We start from the raw sequence: 16367 nt of genomic DNA, 5'->3' as shown, positions 1-16367 counted from the left end.
AATAGCGTGTACAGCATAACTGGGATAGAAAAAAGTAAATTGCCATCCGACTGACATAAGTATAGTCGTTTTAATACTGTTACATAGAACAGGGAGAGGCTACTACAAACTTTCATGGCGCTATCGTCCACTTGTCAATGACTTTGGTTGATGTGGTAGAGTATTTTCGGAAAAAAGGAGGATAAAATTGAGTTTCAGTTTAGCGAAGTAGCAGGTTTGTTATTTTGAGGCTTCTACAGAAACCACTTTTGTGTCTTTCTGAGCAGATGTGCAAATTCGTGAAAGGCAATAAGAGAGCCGTTGTTTTAAAATTGCTTTCAATAAAATTCTTTTCTTTCTTTTTTTGTATAACGATTTCTGCCATTTTTCGTTGTATTTAAATTCCTTTTTTATCGTGATTATTATACCTCCAATATACACCTGCAAAACACAGTACGAAGAATTTTAGATGTTCGCTGAACGTTATATACCGTTATCAGTACACAGCAGTACGCGTTCTGTGAGCGATAACAATTCACCGTTATCATGCGCATGGCACCTGAGATCGTACAATGTAATAAGTAATTTTGGAACAAAAAGGTCCTAACAAACGTACAGAAAGGCTGAAAGTAATTTTTAGAACATGTAATTGTCAATAATACTTCCTCATTATTACATACTGAAAAAGTATTATCTACTCGTATTTACAGCAGCATGACCGCTGAATATGATTCTTCTATAAAAGCGAAAATCATTCTGTGGATGAGCTTTTCACTTTGTAATGGTGCTGTTAACACAAAAAGAACGAAAAGTAATAGGAAAAAGGTGGTTGACCAAGTTGAGCATGGGGTGAAATTCACGAGTCAGGCAAGCCAAGATACAGCAGTTGGGAAATATTCTCTGTGTCGACAGCTGACGGAATGAAATTCAAAATTACGCTGATCGACTGCATCGTATTCAGTTGCAAGTACAGTAGTATTTAACGTAGCTGTCTGTCCTTACAATTACAGCTTGGTAATTCTCATATAAATATTTGGTAGTCTAGAGAAGAAGTTAGAATGAAATAATCAATAACAAAATAGGAACAATTTGCATGGAACTGCACAGAATCTCAGCCCAACGCCAACGTGGTGACCCAGATTCCTCTGGGAAACAGTTAGTGGTAAACATCTTATTTGTGTCACCAGATGCTTAACACTATCTTTTGTGGATACTCACTAGCCTGGTCAAGGGAAGATCCCTTTTCTCAAGGATTAGTGATTATTTTAACTTCAGAAAAAGAAAGTAAAGGCAACATAATTACATTGTTACCAGTGATGTAACCGAATAGAAACGCTCGGTATTGTTCTAGCCATGGACGAAGTCCAGGTAATAGCAGAGATGTGACCGTACACTGACTTGCGCTTATTTGAATTAGATGATGCAGTACCCGAAACAGGGGCGGATACAGAATGTTTTCTGCGAGGGGATGAGGAGCACATGGATTACAAGTCCTTAAAGGCGAGTCTAATTTTAACATAAAGACGCACAAACAAACAAACAAACAAAAACACACACACACACACACACACACACACACACACACACACACACACACACACACACAGAGAGAGAGAGAGAGAGAGAGAGAGAGAGATACTCAAGTTAAAAACATGATTTTACCGCAGTCATAATTTTATCACATTATTATTATTACATATGATGCAAATAAAGTTTCCTCTTGTGTTTCCTATAGAAGATACCCTCCTTCAGCTTTCTTCGTTGATGCAATACCTTGATGGAAATGCATCAATGCCAGTCCGTTTCAACGATCTTCTGTCATCTTGCTGAGAAGATATTTCTTTAGAAAGATCTCTCCACAGTGCTGGTTGTTATAGGAAATGTGCAGTACAACTCACTCTAGTTCTAATATTTGGCAGGACCGTTCTACTGGAAACTTTTCCATGTTTTCGTCCATTTGTTGCCAAATTTTGTAGCTCTCCCTTCAATGCTACAGAGTAAGGGAGATTTTCTTTGTTTGGTTCAGCACTTTGCCAAACATGTGCTATATCTTTATCACTGAAGTTCTGTTACAGAAAACTTTGTAGATGTTCGATTGTTTGTAGCTGTGTTGTAGGGAGTTTTAATATTTCATTTAAAAAATGGTTGAGAAAAAGTGTGAACACTGACATATTCTTTTCTACGGACTGTGTCAGAAAATTCGGTCTGTTGGTGTGTTTAAAGCGTAGGTGTACACTGCTACGTAAACAGAGTGCCACGTGAAAGCATTTCCGAAAGTTCTCCATCGATTAGTTAAAGCATCTGTTTACTTATATATTCAGTTAGCTTTTACTCCCGGATACGTTCGCGTAGTAGTAGTATTGTTATGGTGAGGAAATATCGCAGAAGCACGGATCGCAATGTGCCCCGTCCCATCCGTTGCCCCAACGAACTAAGTCAGATGTTATAAGTCTTTATATGTCAATGGCATCAGCACACCGGCACGAATGCGTCGATTTCAATGCAGATGTTTTATTTACTTGAAGCCTAGTTTAATCAAAATAGTCGTGACATCTATTTGATGAAAGTTTGTTCAGCCGTTTGAAGGTAATCTGCTATATGAAGAAAAGTGTTTGCCTACACCAGCACGCTACCACAATCAATTTTTGTGATGTGTTTAGAAATCGCTTGGGCCAAGTGCAATCAAAGGACAAAAATTGTTATGCGTGAGCCGTAAAAGCTAAGCATATGCCCTCACGGACTTGTGTAGATCTTTCTGAGATATACAATTTCATACTTTCCAGTCTGACGTAGCTCTTGTCGCCTGCGCAATGCCTTCATTTACTATTATCGACTCTCATCACCTCTGCCCACCGATTTAATTTTTTTAAGAAGCATATGTTCTTTGTCTGGATTAAAACTACCTACCTCCATACTACATCAAATTCGATTCAGTGGTTCTGACGTTAAAATGTGACAGACCGACAGAGTTACTTTCACATCTATAAAATTGGCGCCTTATGGATTACTCACTGTGTCTTTCAGCAAGAAGTGAAGAGCTATGTCATGACTGAAATACGCTGGCTCCCGATGAAAACGCCAAGAAGGACACAAGGTACTATTCACCAACAAGAAGACTTTGGCTAAATGTCAAGGCACATAGCACAACAAATAAACTGACTGTAAGAAGCCTGAAGATGATGCAAAATTGAAACGTGTAGCTTCAAATGAAGCTGTTTATAGTAGTAACTCGTGGCAGTATTATTTCTTGCTAACTAGGAAAGGAATCCAGAGATCTCAAATATTTACCGGAAATGACTGAATGTGTGAGCCTAAACGCAGCCCTAGAAATTTACAAATTTTTCACAAAGTAAAAGATTTAACTTTGCATGCATAGTGAGTGAAACCTATACAACAGCCCATTTATTTGCTATGCAGTCACGGTAGACGACGTCATCTTTTATTGTAATTCCATCGTAAATTCTGACAAAAAAAAGAAAGAAACAAGAAGGCACAACAGAACAAGCCACACTTACGTTTCGGTACTTCCAGGCTTTCTTCATCTTTTAAACTCAAAATTACATGCTGCTCATAAGTAAAAATTGCAATCAAAGAACCCTCCCCCCTCTCTCTCTATTCGCCCGCCCCCCCCTCTCTCTCTCTCTCTCGAACTGTCTAGGCGGGCAGGGGGAGGGAGCACGTGCCCCTCTCCCCCGTCCTAAACTCACCATTGACCCAAAACACCACTTTCGAACCTGTGCTAAGTGGTACTCGCTCACCTTCGTATCGGAAACTGTCCAGTGACTCATGCGTATGTCTCGTGGTGCCAAGACCCAACCGAATGCAGTGTTTGTGGGGTCACGCTCACAGGGCATCTTGTTTTAACGTGCTGATCTGTGGGGAAGCTTTTGGTCTGCCGTGGAGATGCCGAGACATTGGCAAGAAAACTTGATATTTTTTGTGTCGTTTGGACTCCTATTGAGTTTAATTGGACGAAGATTTTGTTGTGTTTGTGGATGGCTGGTTCATCCTGTTAGTTCCGCGACCAGGCAGCCATATTTATGCTATCCGCTGTTTTATCGATACTACTTAATTACGACGACAGCGTAAAGAGATGAACTGGAGATTACATATAAAATTTTTATTGCTGTGGGTGCAGTTATATGGACTTTGCTTTTCGTTTTAAAAAGAGTGACTAGTTGTACAGTTGTACCACTATCTTGAGGAACGGCACTGAGAACCACGCTGTTTAGCTCCCGACAACTTTAAATCCATCCACCCATCCATTGAACCTGTACTGTTGAATTCAAATGTCCCACGAACGTAAAATAGAGTACTTCATGTTTGCCAGTTACTGGGGACACTTGTGTGAAACATTACGGATTAAACGAAGTGGAGGCACTGTAGAAAGCCGGATCCGTCAGCAACCCAAGAATATCTGCACTTGAAGCCACCCACTCCCTTCCTACACCCCGATATCGGTGTCTTAGTGTCAATGACAATTATGTATAGTTGTACCGTTCCACATGAACTGTAACTATAATATTGTTATAAAAATTTCTTTACACGTAACTGTAGTCTCCCTTTAATTTGGACACACTGTATATTTTGTGCATCCCGTGACATTGCTCAGCACGTCTATAGTCGCTGGTGACGTCTATCGCTAATCCACTCACCCCTGATGTAGTCGACCTCCTCCTGTGTGAAGGACGGCAGCCTGGACCGCGGTCTCCCCTCTGCTGCGCTGTTGGCGTCCACCCTCTGTCTCACCACAGCCGGGTAGTCCCCTTCTGCACTGAAGATGGGGTGAGCGAAGATGCCCACCTGCGATGAACACACCAGTATCTTTCTCTGTCAAGCACTGTGTACTGGGAGTAAAGGGTGCAAGTGCAGGTATTTTTGATGGGGACTGAGGACGGTGTACTGAACATCATCAGATCAGAATTTACTTCATTTTCAGACTAATGATTATTACAAGTCGTATGCTTTAGGGTGGGTAGTACTCATGGCAAAAGCTAGCCATTAAAGTTTATTTTGGCCGCGCGGAGTAGCTGCGCTGTCTAGGGGCCTTGCCACGGTTCGCGCGGCTCCCCCCGTCGGAGGTTCGAGTCCTCCCTCGGGCATGGGTGTGTGTGTGTTATCCTTAGCGTAAGTCAGTTTAAGTTAGATTAAGTAGTGTGTAAGCCTAGGGACCGATGACCTCAGTAGTTTGGTCCCATAGGAACTTACCACAAATTTTTTTCCAAAAGTTTATTTTATCCTGGGCGGCGGTCAGGTACGGAAGTGTGAATGCTTGGAGGGGCAAAAGGATAGTCCATACTGACAGACGTTGTTCACTTCGCAGTGCCGTTACGGCCGTGCAGCATACTTCAGGTCGTAAAGTTTTATGTGGGAAGACTGCCAAGGGAAACAACTAACACACTGTTGTGCGTACGTATAAAAATATCTGCACTTACATCCGTTACACTCTATGTAAGCGCCGAACCACTAAACTCTTAAGGAATCCAGATTTGTTTGCGGGCCATCCTCCGCAGCAAGCATAGAAATACTTGTTTTGTAAATAAAACCACCTTTTTCTGCTGCTATTTAATTTATTCACCCCAGACGCGTTTCGCCTTTTTCTTATTCTAAGGCGTAATCAGTGGGATCTACAACGATGCAGTTTTGTTAGTTTTAGATTATTAAACAGTTCACGGGGTGATTTTTATGTAAAAAACTAATTACTTACGATTTGCAGACCTGTGTTTCTTCTTATCTAGTCTGGAGGTCGCACTACCACTTTATTACTGACACACAAGCACAACTTTAAGTTCTGACCTTCTTCACACTGTTGACCATGTTTCTCCTTTTTTTGTGGTTACTATTGTTCTTTGGCCACTCGATACAACTATTTCCTCGAACAATGCTTTTCACGACGTAAATATTGCAACTACATTATGTGTTTCCTCCTCTTTGGCATATTTACCTACTTGTTTCCAATCTAATGAAGCATATGTTCAAGACTAATTTTTTTTTTTTTTTTGGGGAGGGGGAGGTTGGTGTTTTGGATTGTATGGTGTTGTACTAGTTGTTAACGAGTGGTTGAAAACTTTGGTGACAGCTGATTTGACTTTTCGTTTCAGTATTCTGTGGAGTGGTTCATGGATACGTTGTTAGGCGGTATTATTATTATATTGGATAGTGTTCTCATATTAATCCTCTTTGGGAGCGTTATTCTATTATTTTATCTATTAGTGTCAATAATGAATTGATTGGCATGTGTACTTGATCATTGAACAGCGTTTTCCTTTCTGCTTTGGTTTTCTGTATGTGGTCATTTTCTTGCAGGGTTAGGAAGTGTTTTTTTATTGTTGATTCTAATTATTTTCATGTCGTCTTAGAATCAACAATAAAAACACCTCCTAACCCCGCAAGAAAATTACCACATACAGAAAACCAAAGCAGAAAGGAAAATGATGTTGAGTGGTCAAGTACACACGCCAAGCAATTAATTATTTACACTAATAGATAAAATAATAGAATAACGCTCGCAAAGAGGATTAATATAATAACACTATCCTATGTAATAATAATACCGCCCAACAACTTATCGATAAACCATACAATTCAAAACACCAACCTCCCCCCCCCCCCCCTCAAAAAAAAAATTAGTCTTGAACATATGCTTCATTAGGTTGGCAACAAGTACGTAAAAATGCCAAAGAGGAGGAAACACATAATGGAGTTGCAATATTTACGTCGTGAAAACCATTGTCCGACAAAATAGTTATATCGAGTGGCCAAAGAACAATAGTAACCATAAAAAAGAAGGAGAAACATGGTCAACAGTGTGAAGAAGGTCAGAACTTAAAGTTGTGCTTGTGTGTCAGTAATAAAGTGGTAGTGCGACCTCCAGACCAGATGAGAAGAATCGCAGATCAGCAAATCGTAAGTAAGTACTTTTTTACACAAAAATCACCCCGTGAACTGTTTAATAATCTACAACTAACAAAACTGTATCGTTATAGATCCCACTGATTATGCCTTAGAGTAAGAAAAAGGTGAAACGCGTATGGGATAAGTAAATTAAGTGACAACAGGACAAGACGGTTTTATTTACAAGTCTTTCTACAGTCAACTTTCAAACTGTATAGTGCTATGATCAAACTACAACAATTTCTTAGAATTGAACAAGTCAAGACCAACATGGATAAATTTCTTTGTGGCAGTAGACGTAATTACAACTTCAGCAGCGGGGTGAACAGGCTAACTAGCCCATCTCAGAGCTGCAGTACTCACCTGGAACTGGCGGCCTCTTTCACTAGCTTCTGCATCCTCTGTCGAATTAGAAGCTGGCTCAGGACCTCCCATATTAAGGGTGATTCCTACACTACCTGTAAACCGTTCGTAAACAGATGTCTTATTTGCTGTTTAGATAATGTCACATACAGTTATTGAAACGTAAGACGTCTAACAAAGTGAGGTAACAGAGGTGCTGAGTGAAGAGCGACAACATTCTGAATTCAACTCGAAAAGCATGTTATAAAAAATATACTGCACAATGCACTTATCCCGAAGCATATTGTAGGTTACTAAATTTGAAACGTCTAGCACGAAAACTAAGTAGTGTTATATCACCCGACAAAGTGAACTCATTACTGTTCACACACTTCAAGCTGGCACTCGACGCTGTGATTGATGGAAGCTATCACAAATGGGAAATGTCTTAACGGTCGCTACCATCAGCCATCGCGTCTATTGTCAACTTGGGCTGTGCGAAGAAAACGTGGCCGAGGTGGCACCACACCGGCGAAACAGCGATGGCAAGCGTTAATAGCACACACTGCACTCATCTTGCTGTCACACGTTACACGTCTGTATCACCCACTGAATGAAGTGTCCATTTAGATTAACAAAAACAGGACTGGCAGTTGAAGTGTTAGAAATTTTACAATATATTATTAAATTGCACGTGAGTGTGGCATTTGCATATTAAATCAAAAAGATCACAGCTGAAATCTCCTGGCAGATTAAAACTGTGTGCCAGACCGAGACTCGAACTCGGGACCTTTATCTAGCGGGCAAGAAGTCGACCGACTGAGCTACCCAAGCACGACTCACGCCCCGTCCTCACAGCATCAATTCCGCCAGTACCTCGTCTCCTACCTTCCAAACTTCACAGAAGCTCTCCTCTCATTCTGAGACCACAATTTCTTAAGCTAAGTGCGACACTGCAAATTACATGAAAGGTTAGCAGCCCCAGTTGCAAGCGCGTAAAGAGATTAATCAGGAACATTAATTTTTATCATAAAGTGCCTATGGACCGCGGTTATTCAAATGCAATTCAAAAATTACTTTTACTTCTGAGAAAGAAAATACACTGCTTAGCAGATTTAAAGGATTACTTTTTCAAAACAACTTAATTGTCTCCCATTGCGACGCATAAGTTTGGAATTTGGCTGAAGGGTGCCTACAAACGTCCTCTGTAGTAGTGAAAAAATATGGATCCCTGCGGTATAACACTCGAGCTCAGTGAAGCTTCAAACAGCATGGTGTAGACACATGCGGAAAAAAGGTCACAGCTCGGAAGTTCATGTGAGTTGTAAGATGGCATACTGATGTTACACTGGTACCAAATTTCACCAAAATTCTGCTTAATGCTATCGTGAAAGTGTCACACGATTGGACGGTCGCCACAGCCCCTTAGCCACGTTTCACCCCCCGCCCCTTTTTTTTTATGTCTCTGTGATGCAGGTCAGAACCACGACACCCAGCATTGAAACCACGCTGCTTTCTAATGAATAACAGAGGAAAGCATTTCGGAAGCACCGTCACACAGAATCGACACGAATGGGTCTCAGGGAATGGCATAAAGGCCGTCAGTGAAACCACCTCTTTCCCTGGGGCTTTGATTCTCACACATTCCGTGGTTGAAAACGAGAGCTCGCAGTGCGATGAGCAACGTTTGACGCTGCCGACAGCCCAGGACGTTTCAACCCATCGCTAAGGACGTTTTGGATCTCCATCCTCTTTGAAAGCTATTGCAACGCGACCGCTATTTACAGCTTGGAACTATTGGGACCTTTCAAAAAGACTCAACGAAATTTGAGGATGTTCTGGGGCAGGAAAGCGTACTTTTGCTTTTTCAGCCCTCCCATGGCGTGATCACGTGGGAGTGCAACATTAACACGTGCGTGAATAAAACAGCAAAGGGTAACTCAAAGATCCTGCAGTTCGGCGATATCCTCGGTGCCACAGACGCACATTAGTTGAACACGTTAGAAATCTACCTCCAGAAATTTCGACACGAAATCAACCTAGCGTCTACTCTAGCGTCTGAGGATTAGGCAACCGCTTCGACACTCCTTGGGTGTGGCTGCCTTCTTTCAGGCGCTAGAGCAGGAGACATTGATGTCGAAATTTCTGAAGGTACATTTCTGTCGCGCTCCACAAAGGGGCGTGGGTAGCACCGAGAAATGTCGGGGTCTTGGAGGGACCCTTTGCCAATTTGTCCACGCATATTTCAATGTTACACTCCCGGTCGATCACGCTACAGGAGAGAGGAAAACAGGAGGGCTGAAAAAGCGCAAGTACCCTTTCCTGCTTCGCATCGCGTTCGGATTTCACTGAATGGTATTGAACGGTCTCTAGTCGTTCCAACCTGAACAAGAGAGCAAAAACAGCGATGTGTCTGAAATGTTTCTCTCGGCCATCCATGAGAACACTGCGTGATTTCAACGCCGGGTGTCGCGGTTGTGACCTCTATCGCATAGACGTCAAAAGAAAGGCTGAAATGTGGGTAAGAGGGATTGTGACGACCTTCTCATCGTGTGATGCGTCGACGGTGGCGTTGGACAGAATTGCGGTGATGTATGGTACCTGTGTGACATCATTAACCCATCTTACAGCTCACATAATCTTTGGAGCTGAGGCCTTTTTTTCGCAATTTAACCGCAAAACACAGAACAGGTATCAGGTAATTTGTATGAATCTATGTCACATTCTACGCTCACATTGTAATCTTATTGATACCTGCTCTATATTTAGTAGCTGTTGTAGCTAACATTCAACATGAAATCTCTATACTTTCTTATATTATGTTTCTTTCTGTGCAGTAGATAAATTTTAAAAATACTATGCCTGCATGGTTTCTCCGTGATTTTCAAATCGATGTTCGTTGCGCTACCTTTTGTTGCTTACTTTTTTTGGTAATCATTTGTGTACCGTATTAATTACCTACGCCATCTGATTATGACAGTTGCTTTCCTCGCCACTATCTGTCTATATGGACATTTTGGCACCGTCGTACACATAAGGGCTGTTTTCAGTATCTTACGTTCCCACTACGGTGTGGCCGTATGGGTCGTTGTTGTATTTCTTTGTAAGTGTTACGTGTATACTGTCCTGTGCCATTTCATGTTGTAACTATTCGTTTTCTTTTTGACACAGATGTGCTCTGGTGACGTCAATAAACTGAACTTCGCCCAAGACTTTACATAATGATCTCAAATGGAATGATAAGATTACACAAGTAACGGGCAACGCGAACTCTAGATTGCGGTTTGTTGGTAGAATTCCGAAGCGATGCTGTCCTTCAAAAAAGGAAATTGCTTACAATACGTTAGTTCGTCCAGTATTAGAGTACTTTTCGTCTGTATGGTACCCTTACCAGTTGGGTCTGATTCAAGAGATTGAGAACGTCCAAAGAAGAGCGCCAAGATTCGTGACTGGTACATTTAGCCATCGCGAGAGCGTTAAAAATCTCATAGAAAGTTTGAAGTGGGACTGATTCGAAGATAGACGACGCGCTAGACGGAAGGGGCTGCTCACTTAATTCCGAAATCCGATCTTCGCCGAAGATGTAGAGCATATATTATTACCACCAACTTTCAAATCACGCAACGATCGCCATTCAAAGATAAGGGAAATTAGAGCTCGTGCTGAGGCGTTCAGACAGTCGTTTTTCTCTCGCGCGATCCGCGAGTGGGAAAAAGGAGGGGATGACTTTGGTGCAAATTGTGCCCTCCGCCACACACCGCTTGGTGGCTAGCGGAGTATATATGTAGATGTAGAATTCATTAAGGACCAATTTTGCATGGTCGCCTAACTCACAGATGGAAGCATATATGTATCAAGTGAGCATAAGAGAAATAAAAAGTATAATAACCGTTTTATATCGTACTGTGAACGCGGGGAGATCGCAGAAGTAATTAGTACTTCAAGCGAGCACATGTAACATTTGTTAAGCGCATATTTTACATTATTTGTACTGAATTTTGTTGAAAATACATTTTAAAATTTTCCCTCTCTTCCACGGTTGCTCGCGATGAAGCATTACATCTCATTTGTAAACTGTCGTGAAGTTTTTGATATATTTCGGTAAACATCGTGGAAAAATGCAACCTCAGCCTCTTTTATTGATTCAAGATCATAGATGGCGTGTTATAAAGTCATAGCTGTCGCAATGTGTACTGTGTTTTCCACACTTGTTTCGATAGATTTATGCAAACTTCTAATTTTTGAAGTTATATGGGATTAATCCGTTATGATGTTACAAGCTTTCAGGGATGATGGAGGAGGACAAATGTATGAATTTGACAGATTATCCAATACACTGCCGAGAAATATTCAAGCTGCAATGTTAATTTTCTTTATTACTTTGAGACTAGTTTCGAGCCTAAACTTATTATCAAATCACCCCCAAAAAATCAAATCATCCCAAAAAACAGAAGCCGTATAGTGAGTACTTTGCACACTGCGAAACAGTGCCACAGCACAAAGATAACTGATGACAATTGGTACCGCTAAGCTATGTAATAACATCCATTACGACAGCACATGACTGCTCACATTCCGGTTGAACGCGTCTTGTGAATTAGTGCAGGGCTGAACTGGATCCACCCGAGTAAGACGTCGCAGTGAGGAAGGTATCAGGAAGACCATGCTAGCGGCCGCTTATCGGAACTGCACCATCTAGCAGCAACTTTATTTTACGTATTTTCTTTCTTCTCTCTCTTTTTTCCAGTTTTTTTTATGAACAGCCCATGCGGTAACAAGCATTACAAAATACGTATTTTAAATACAAGCAGATATCTTTACAAGAAGATATTTAAGTTACAATTTGTAACGGTAGCAGTAAACCTGTACGTCATCATGCGAGCGCCATTGTCGGCGCACCGGTGGAACAAATTTTCAATTCCTCAGCAACGCCAGTAATGCTAAAACAAGTTTCCAAAACACCAACAAACACATCCAGAGGCAAACTTTTACGTACGACGTAGTACGACATAGCAAGGTAAGAAACACCAACAATATTAAAACCACACATGCAGGTAGAAAACGATTACACAATGTCAGAAATAAAATAGTTGTAAAAACCACATCGTCAAGTATATACCATTACATACAGTCGAAAATAAAAGACAACTCAGTATAATATCGTAAGGTAAGAAAGTTCAGCTTGAATATAATCAGACCGTCAAGTACAAAACAGTTACATGAACCCAGACAAAGTAGTGGTAAAATCACACACTCAGGTATAACACGATGTATTAGAAGTAACGAGTAGATGTTAAAGGTATATCTAACTTTGAACTCACGGCAACAAAGCCATATAATCACAACTAAGGGCATATATTCACACATGTTGTAAGATACCTTACATAAATTTACAGTTTTTTCCCATTGTGCAAGTCCATTCTTTTACCTCTATAAATGTCTGTAAATCAGATATCAGAAAAAAAAGAGAATAACGTAACAGCATATTTTTGACCGAAATTTAAAATCGTTCTTCTCTCTCATAGAATAGCATCATCACTATAAAAATAAGACGTCAAATGTTATAAAACTAAGTTCCTATAAGATATTGATCATAAACCCAAACTACACCACTCTCATATTAGCTACCCAGCTTCAGAAAAAAGACTGAATTTTCTCCTTGTCTAGCGTTATATATGGGCAGGTAAACTAATACTACCAACGAATTTTGTGGACCACATGGATGGATACGTATTGTATTGAGGAACTCATTGACAGTTATTACTGTAAAGTGTTTGCCCGGCCTAGTGCAGCAACTCGGCGTGGCATGGACTTAACAAGTTGTTGAAAGTTTCATGCAGCCATGTTGCCTCTATACTGTCCGTAATTGCCAAAATGTTGCCGGTGCAGAATTTTATGCACGAACTGACCTCTAGATTATGCACCGTAAATGATCTTTGGGATTCGTGTCGGACGACTTGGGTGGCCAAATCATTCCCTCGAATTGTTCAGAACGTTCTTCAAGCCATTTGTGAACAATTCTGGCCCGATGACAAGCTGCACTGTCATCCATGAAAATTGGCTGCAAACGGTCTCCATGTAGCTGACCATAACAATTTGCAGTCAATGATCGGTGCAGTTGGATCAGAGGATCCACTCCAGTTCATGTAAACACGGCCGACACAATGATTGAACTATAGCCAGCTTACAGAGTGCCTTGTTGACGACCTGGGCCCGTGGCTTCGTGGGGTCTGCGACACATACGAACCGCACCATCAGCTCTTACCAAATGAAATCGGGACTTGTCTGACCACGCCACGGTTTTCCAGTCGTCTACGATCCAACCGATAAGATCACGAGCCGAGGAGAGGCACTGCAAGCGATGTCGTGCTGTCAGTAAAGGCATTCGCGTCGGCCGTCTGCTGCCACAGCCCATTACCGCCAAATTTCACCGCACTGTCCCACATTGATTCCTGTGGTTATTTCACACCGTTCTGCTTGTCTGTTATCAATGACAACTTTACGCAAACGCCGCTGCTCTCGGTCGTTAAGTGAAGGCCGTCGGCCACTGCGTTGTCCGTGGTGAGAGGTAATGCCTGGATATGCTATTCTCGTCACAGTCCTGATACAGTGGATCTCGGAATACTGAATTCTCTAATGATTTCCGAAATGGAATGTCTCATGCGTCCAGTTGCAACTACTATTCCGCACTGAGAGTCTGTTAACTCCCGTCGCGCGGCCATAATCAGGTCGGAAACCGTTTCGCGTGAATCACATGAGTACAAATGGCAGCGTCGCCAATGCAATGCCCTTTTATACCTTGTGCACGCGATACCACCGCCATCTGTAATGTGCATATCGCTGTCCCATGACTTTTGTCACCTCAGTGTGCTTCAGCTTCTATTTTCTCCATACTGTAGTGAGATATGGCTTTCGTTCCAGCTTTAAAAACAATTTTGATTATACACTCCTGGAAATTGAAATAAGAACACCGTGAATTCATTGTCCCAGGAAGGGGAAACTTTACTGACACATTCCTGGGGTCAGATACATCACATGGTCACACTGACAGAACCACAGGCACATAGACACAGGCAACAGAGAATGCACAATGTCGGCACTAGTACAGTGTATATCCACCTTTCGCAGCAATGCAGGCTGCTATTCTCCCATGGAGACGATCGTAGAGATGCTAGATGTAGTCCTGTGGAACGGCTTGCCATGCCATTTCCACCTGGCGCCTCAGTTGGACCAGCGTTCGTGCCGGACGTGCAGACCGCGTGAGACGACGCTTCATCCAGTCCCAAACATGCTCAATGGGGGACAGATCCGGAGATCTTGCTGGCCAGGGTAGTTCTTACACCTTCTAGAGCACGTTGGGTGGCACGGGATACATGCGGACATGCATTGTCCTGTTGGAACAGCAGGTTCCCTTGCCGGTCTAGGAATGGTAGAACGATGGGTTCGATGACGGTTTGGATGTACCGTGCACTATTCAGTGTCCCCTCGACGATCACCAGTGGTGTACGGCCAGTGTAGGAGATCGCTCCCCACACCATGATGCCGGGTGTTGGCCCTGTGTGCCTCGGTCGTATGCAGTCCTGATTGTGGCGCTCAGCTGCACGGCGCCAAACACGCATACGACCATCATTGGCACCAAGGCAGAAGCGACTCTCATCGCTGAAGACGACACGTCTCCATTCGTCCCTCCATTCACGCCTGTCGCGACACCACTGGAGGCGGGCTGCACGATGTTGGGGCGTGAGCGGAAGACGGCCTAACGGTGTGCGGGACCGTAGCCCAGCTTCATGGAGACGGTTGCGAATGGTCCTCGCCGATACCCCAGGAGCAACAGTGTCCCTAATTTGCTGGGAAGTGGCGGTGCGGTCCCCTACGGCACTGCGTAGGATCCTACGGTCTTGGCGTGCATCCGTGCGTCGCTGCGGTCCGGTCCCAGGTCGACGGGCACGTGCACCTTCCGCCGACCACTGGCGACAACATCGATGTACTGTGGAGACCTCACGCCCCACGTGTTGAGCAATTCGGCGGTACGTCCACCCGGCCTCCCGCATGCCCACTATACTCCCTCGCTCAAAGTCCGTCAACTGCACATACGGTTCACGTCCACGCTGTCGCGGCATGCTACCAGTGTTAAAGACTGCGATGGAGCTCCGTATGCCACGGCAAACTGGCTGACACTGACGGCGGCGGTGCACAAATGCTGCGCAGCTAGCGCCATTCGACGGCCAACACCGCGGTTCCTGGTGTGTCCGCTGTGCCGTGCGTGTGATCATTGCTTGTACAGCCCTCTCGCAGTGTCCGGAGCAAGTATGGTGGGTCTGACACACCGGTGTCAATGTGTTCTTTTTTCCATTTTCAGGAGTGTAGCTTCATTTAATACGCGACAGTGTATGACCTAAAATGAACCAGACGTAAAGTAGCCAGCGACTACATTCTTCAATGCATACAACTGAAATTTCATGGGATAACCTGCTTAGAAATTATCACGATAACTATGACCAGTATCGAAAAAAAATAGACACTTTATCATCAAGCTCTGTTGCGAAACTGTAAGATACGACAAAAATCAGTTTTGTGTGCCAGTTACTTTTCTCAGAGTCGAATGAGAAGTTTTATACAGCGAAGAAAACGAGCAGAATCGACATGAGTGGTTTTTAGTTTTTTAAAAGAACAGAAAAATGTCTACAGAAAAAGTAATACCAGCAGTTGATGTAGCATTGCTTCATTAACAGTAAGAAAACCGGAAACTTTATTATTCTCACGCATCTTGTCAGCACACCTAGGACAGGGCAGCCGCACTCCACCGCTTCGCGCCGGATCACTGGGCTACGCACGCGGTCCAGCGGCGCCCCACGTTCGCAACAGACCGTCCGCCCGCGCAAGACGTTCTGTGACGTATCATTCAAATGCATGTGTGAGACAAGGGTTCAGAGGAAGAAGCACGCATTTCGGACTTTAATCGTGGGGCAAGGCGGTGTATTTCCTCCTGAACGGGACCTGATGAGATGGCCGTGCTGTGTGGACGTGGCACCGGCTATTAGCGGACAGCATCTGGCAGAATTTACGAGGCTAAGTCAAAAAGGACCTGCACAACATTTTTCTGATAACAGCGACAGTACTAAATTTACTGTGACGTCATTTTCAACATCATC

The 16367-nt window shown here is 43.0% G+C and overlaps 1 protein-coding gene across 1 annotated transcript in view; it reads right to left on the bottom strand.

The window, feature by feature from the left end:
• LOC126199107 (myrosinase 1-like) overlaps positions 1–16367 on the bottom strand; it is a 79561-nt gene that overhangs the window by 22995 nt on the left and 40199 nt on the right. The window contains exons 6-7 of the mRNA XM_049935860.1: positions 7237–7331; positions 4635–4782 (exon numbers count right to left, since the gene is read on the bottom strand). Of these exons, the coding sequence (XP_049791817.1) occupies positions 4635–4782; positions 7237–7331 (243 nt within the window). The remainder of the gene's footprint in view (positions 1–4634; positions 4783–7236; positions 7332–16367) is intronic.

Source organism: Schistocerca nitens, chromosome 8 (genome assembly GCF_023898315.1).
Source record: "Schistocerca nitens isolate TAMUIC-IGC-003100 chromosome 8, iqSchNite1.1, whole genome shotgun sequence".
Lineage (NCBI taxonomy): Eukaryota > Metazoa > Arthropoda > Insecta > Orthoptera > Acrididae > Schistocerca > Schistocerca nitens.
The sequence above is the reverse complement of the archived record's forward strand: the minus strand, read 5'-3'. Positions and strand labels throughout refer to the sequence as shown.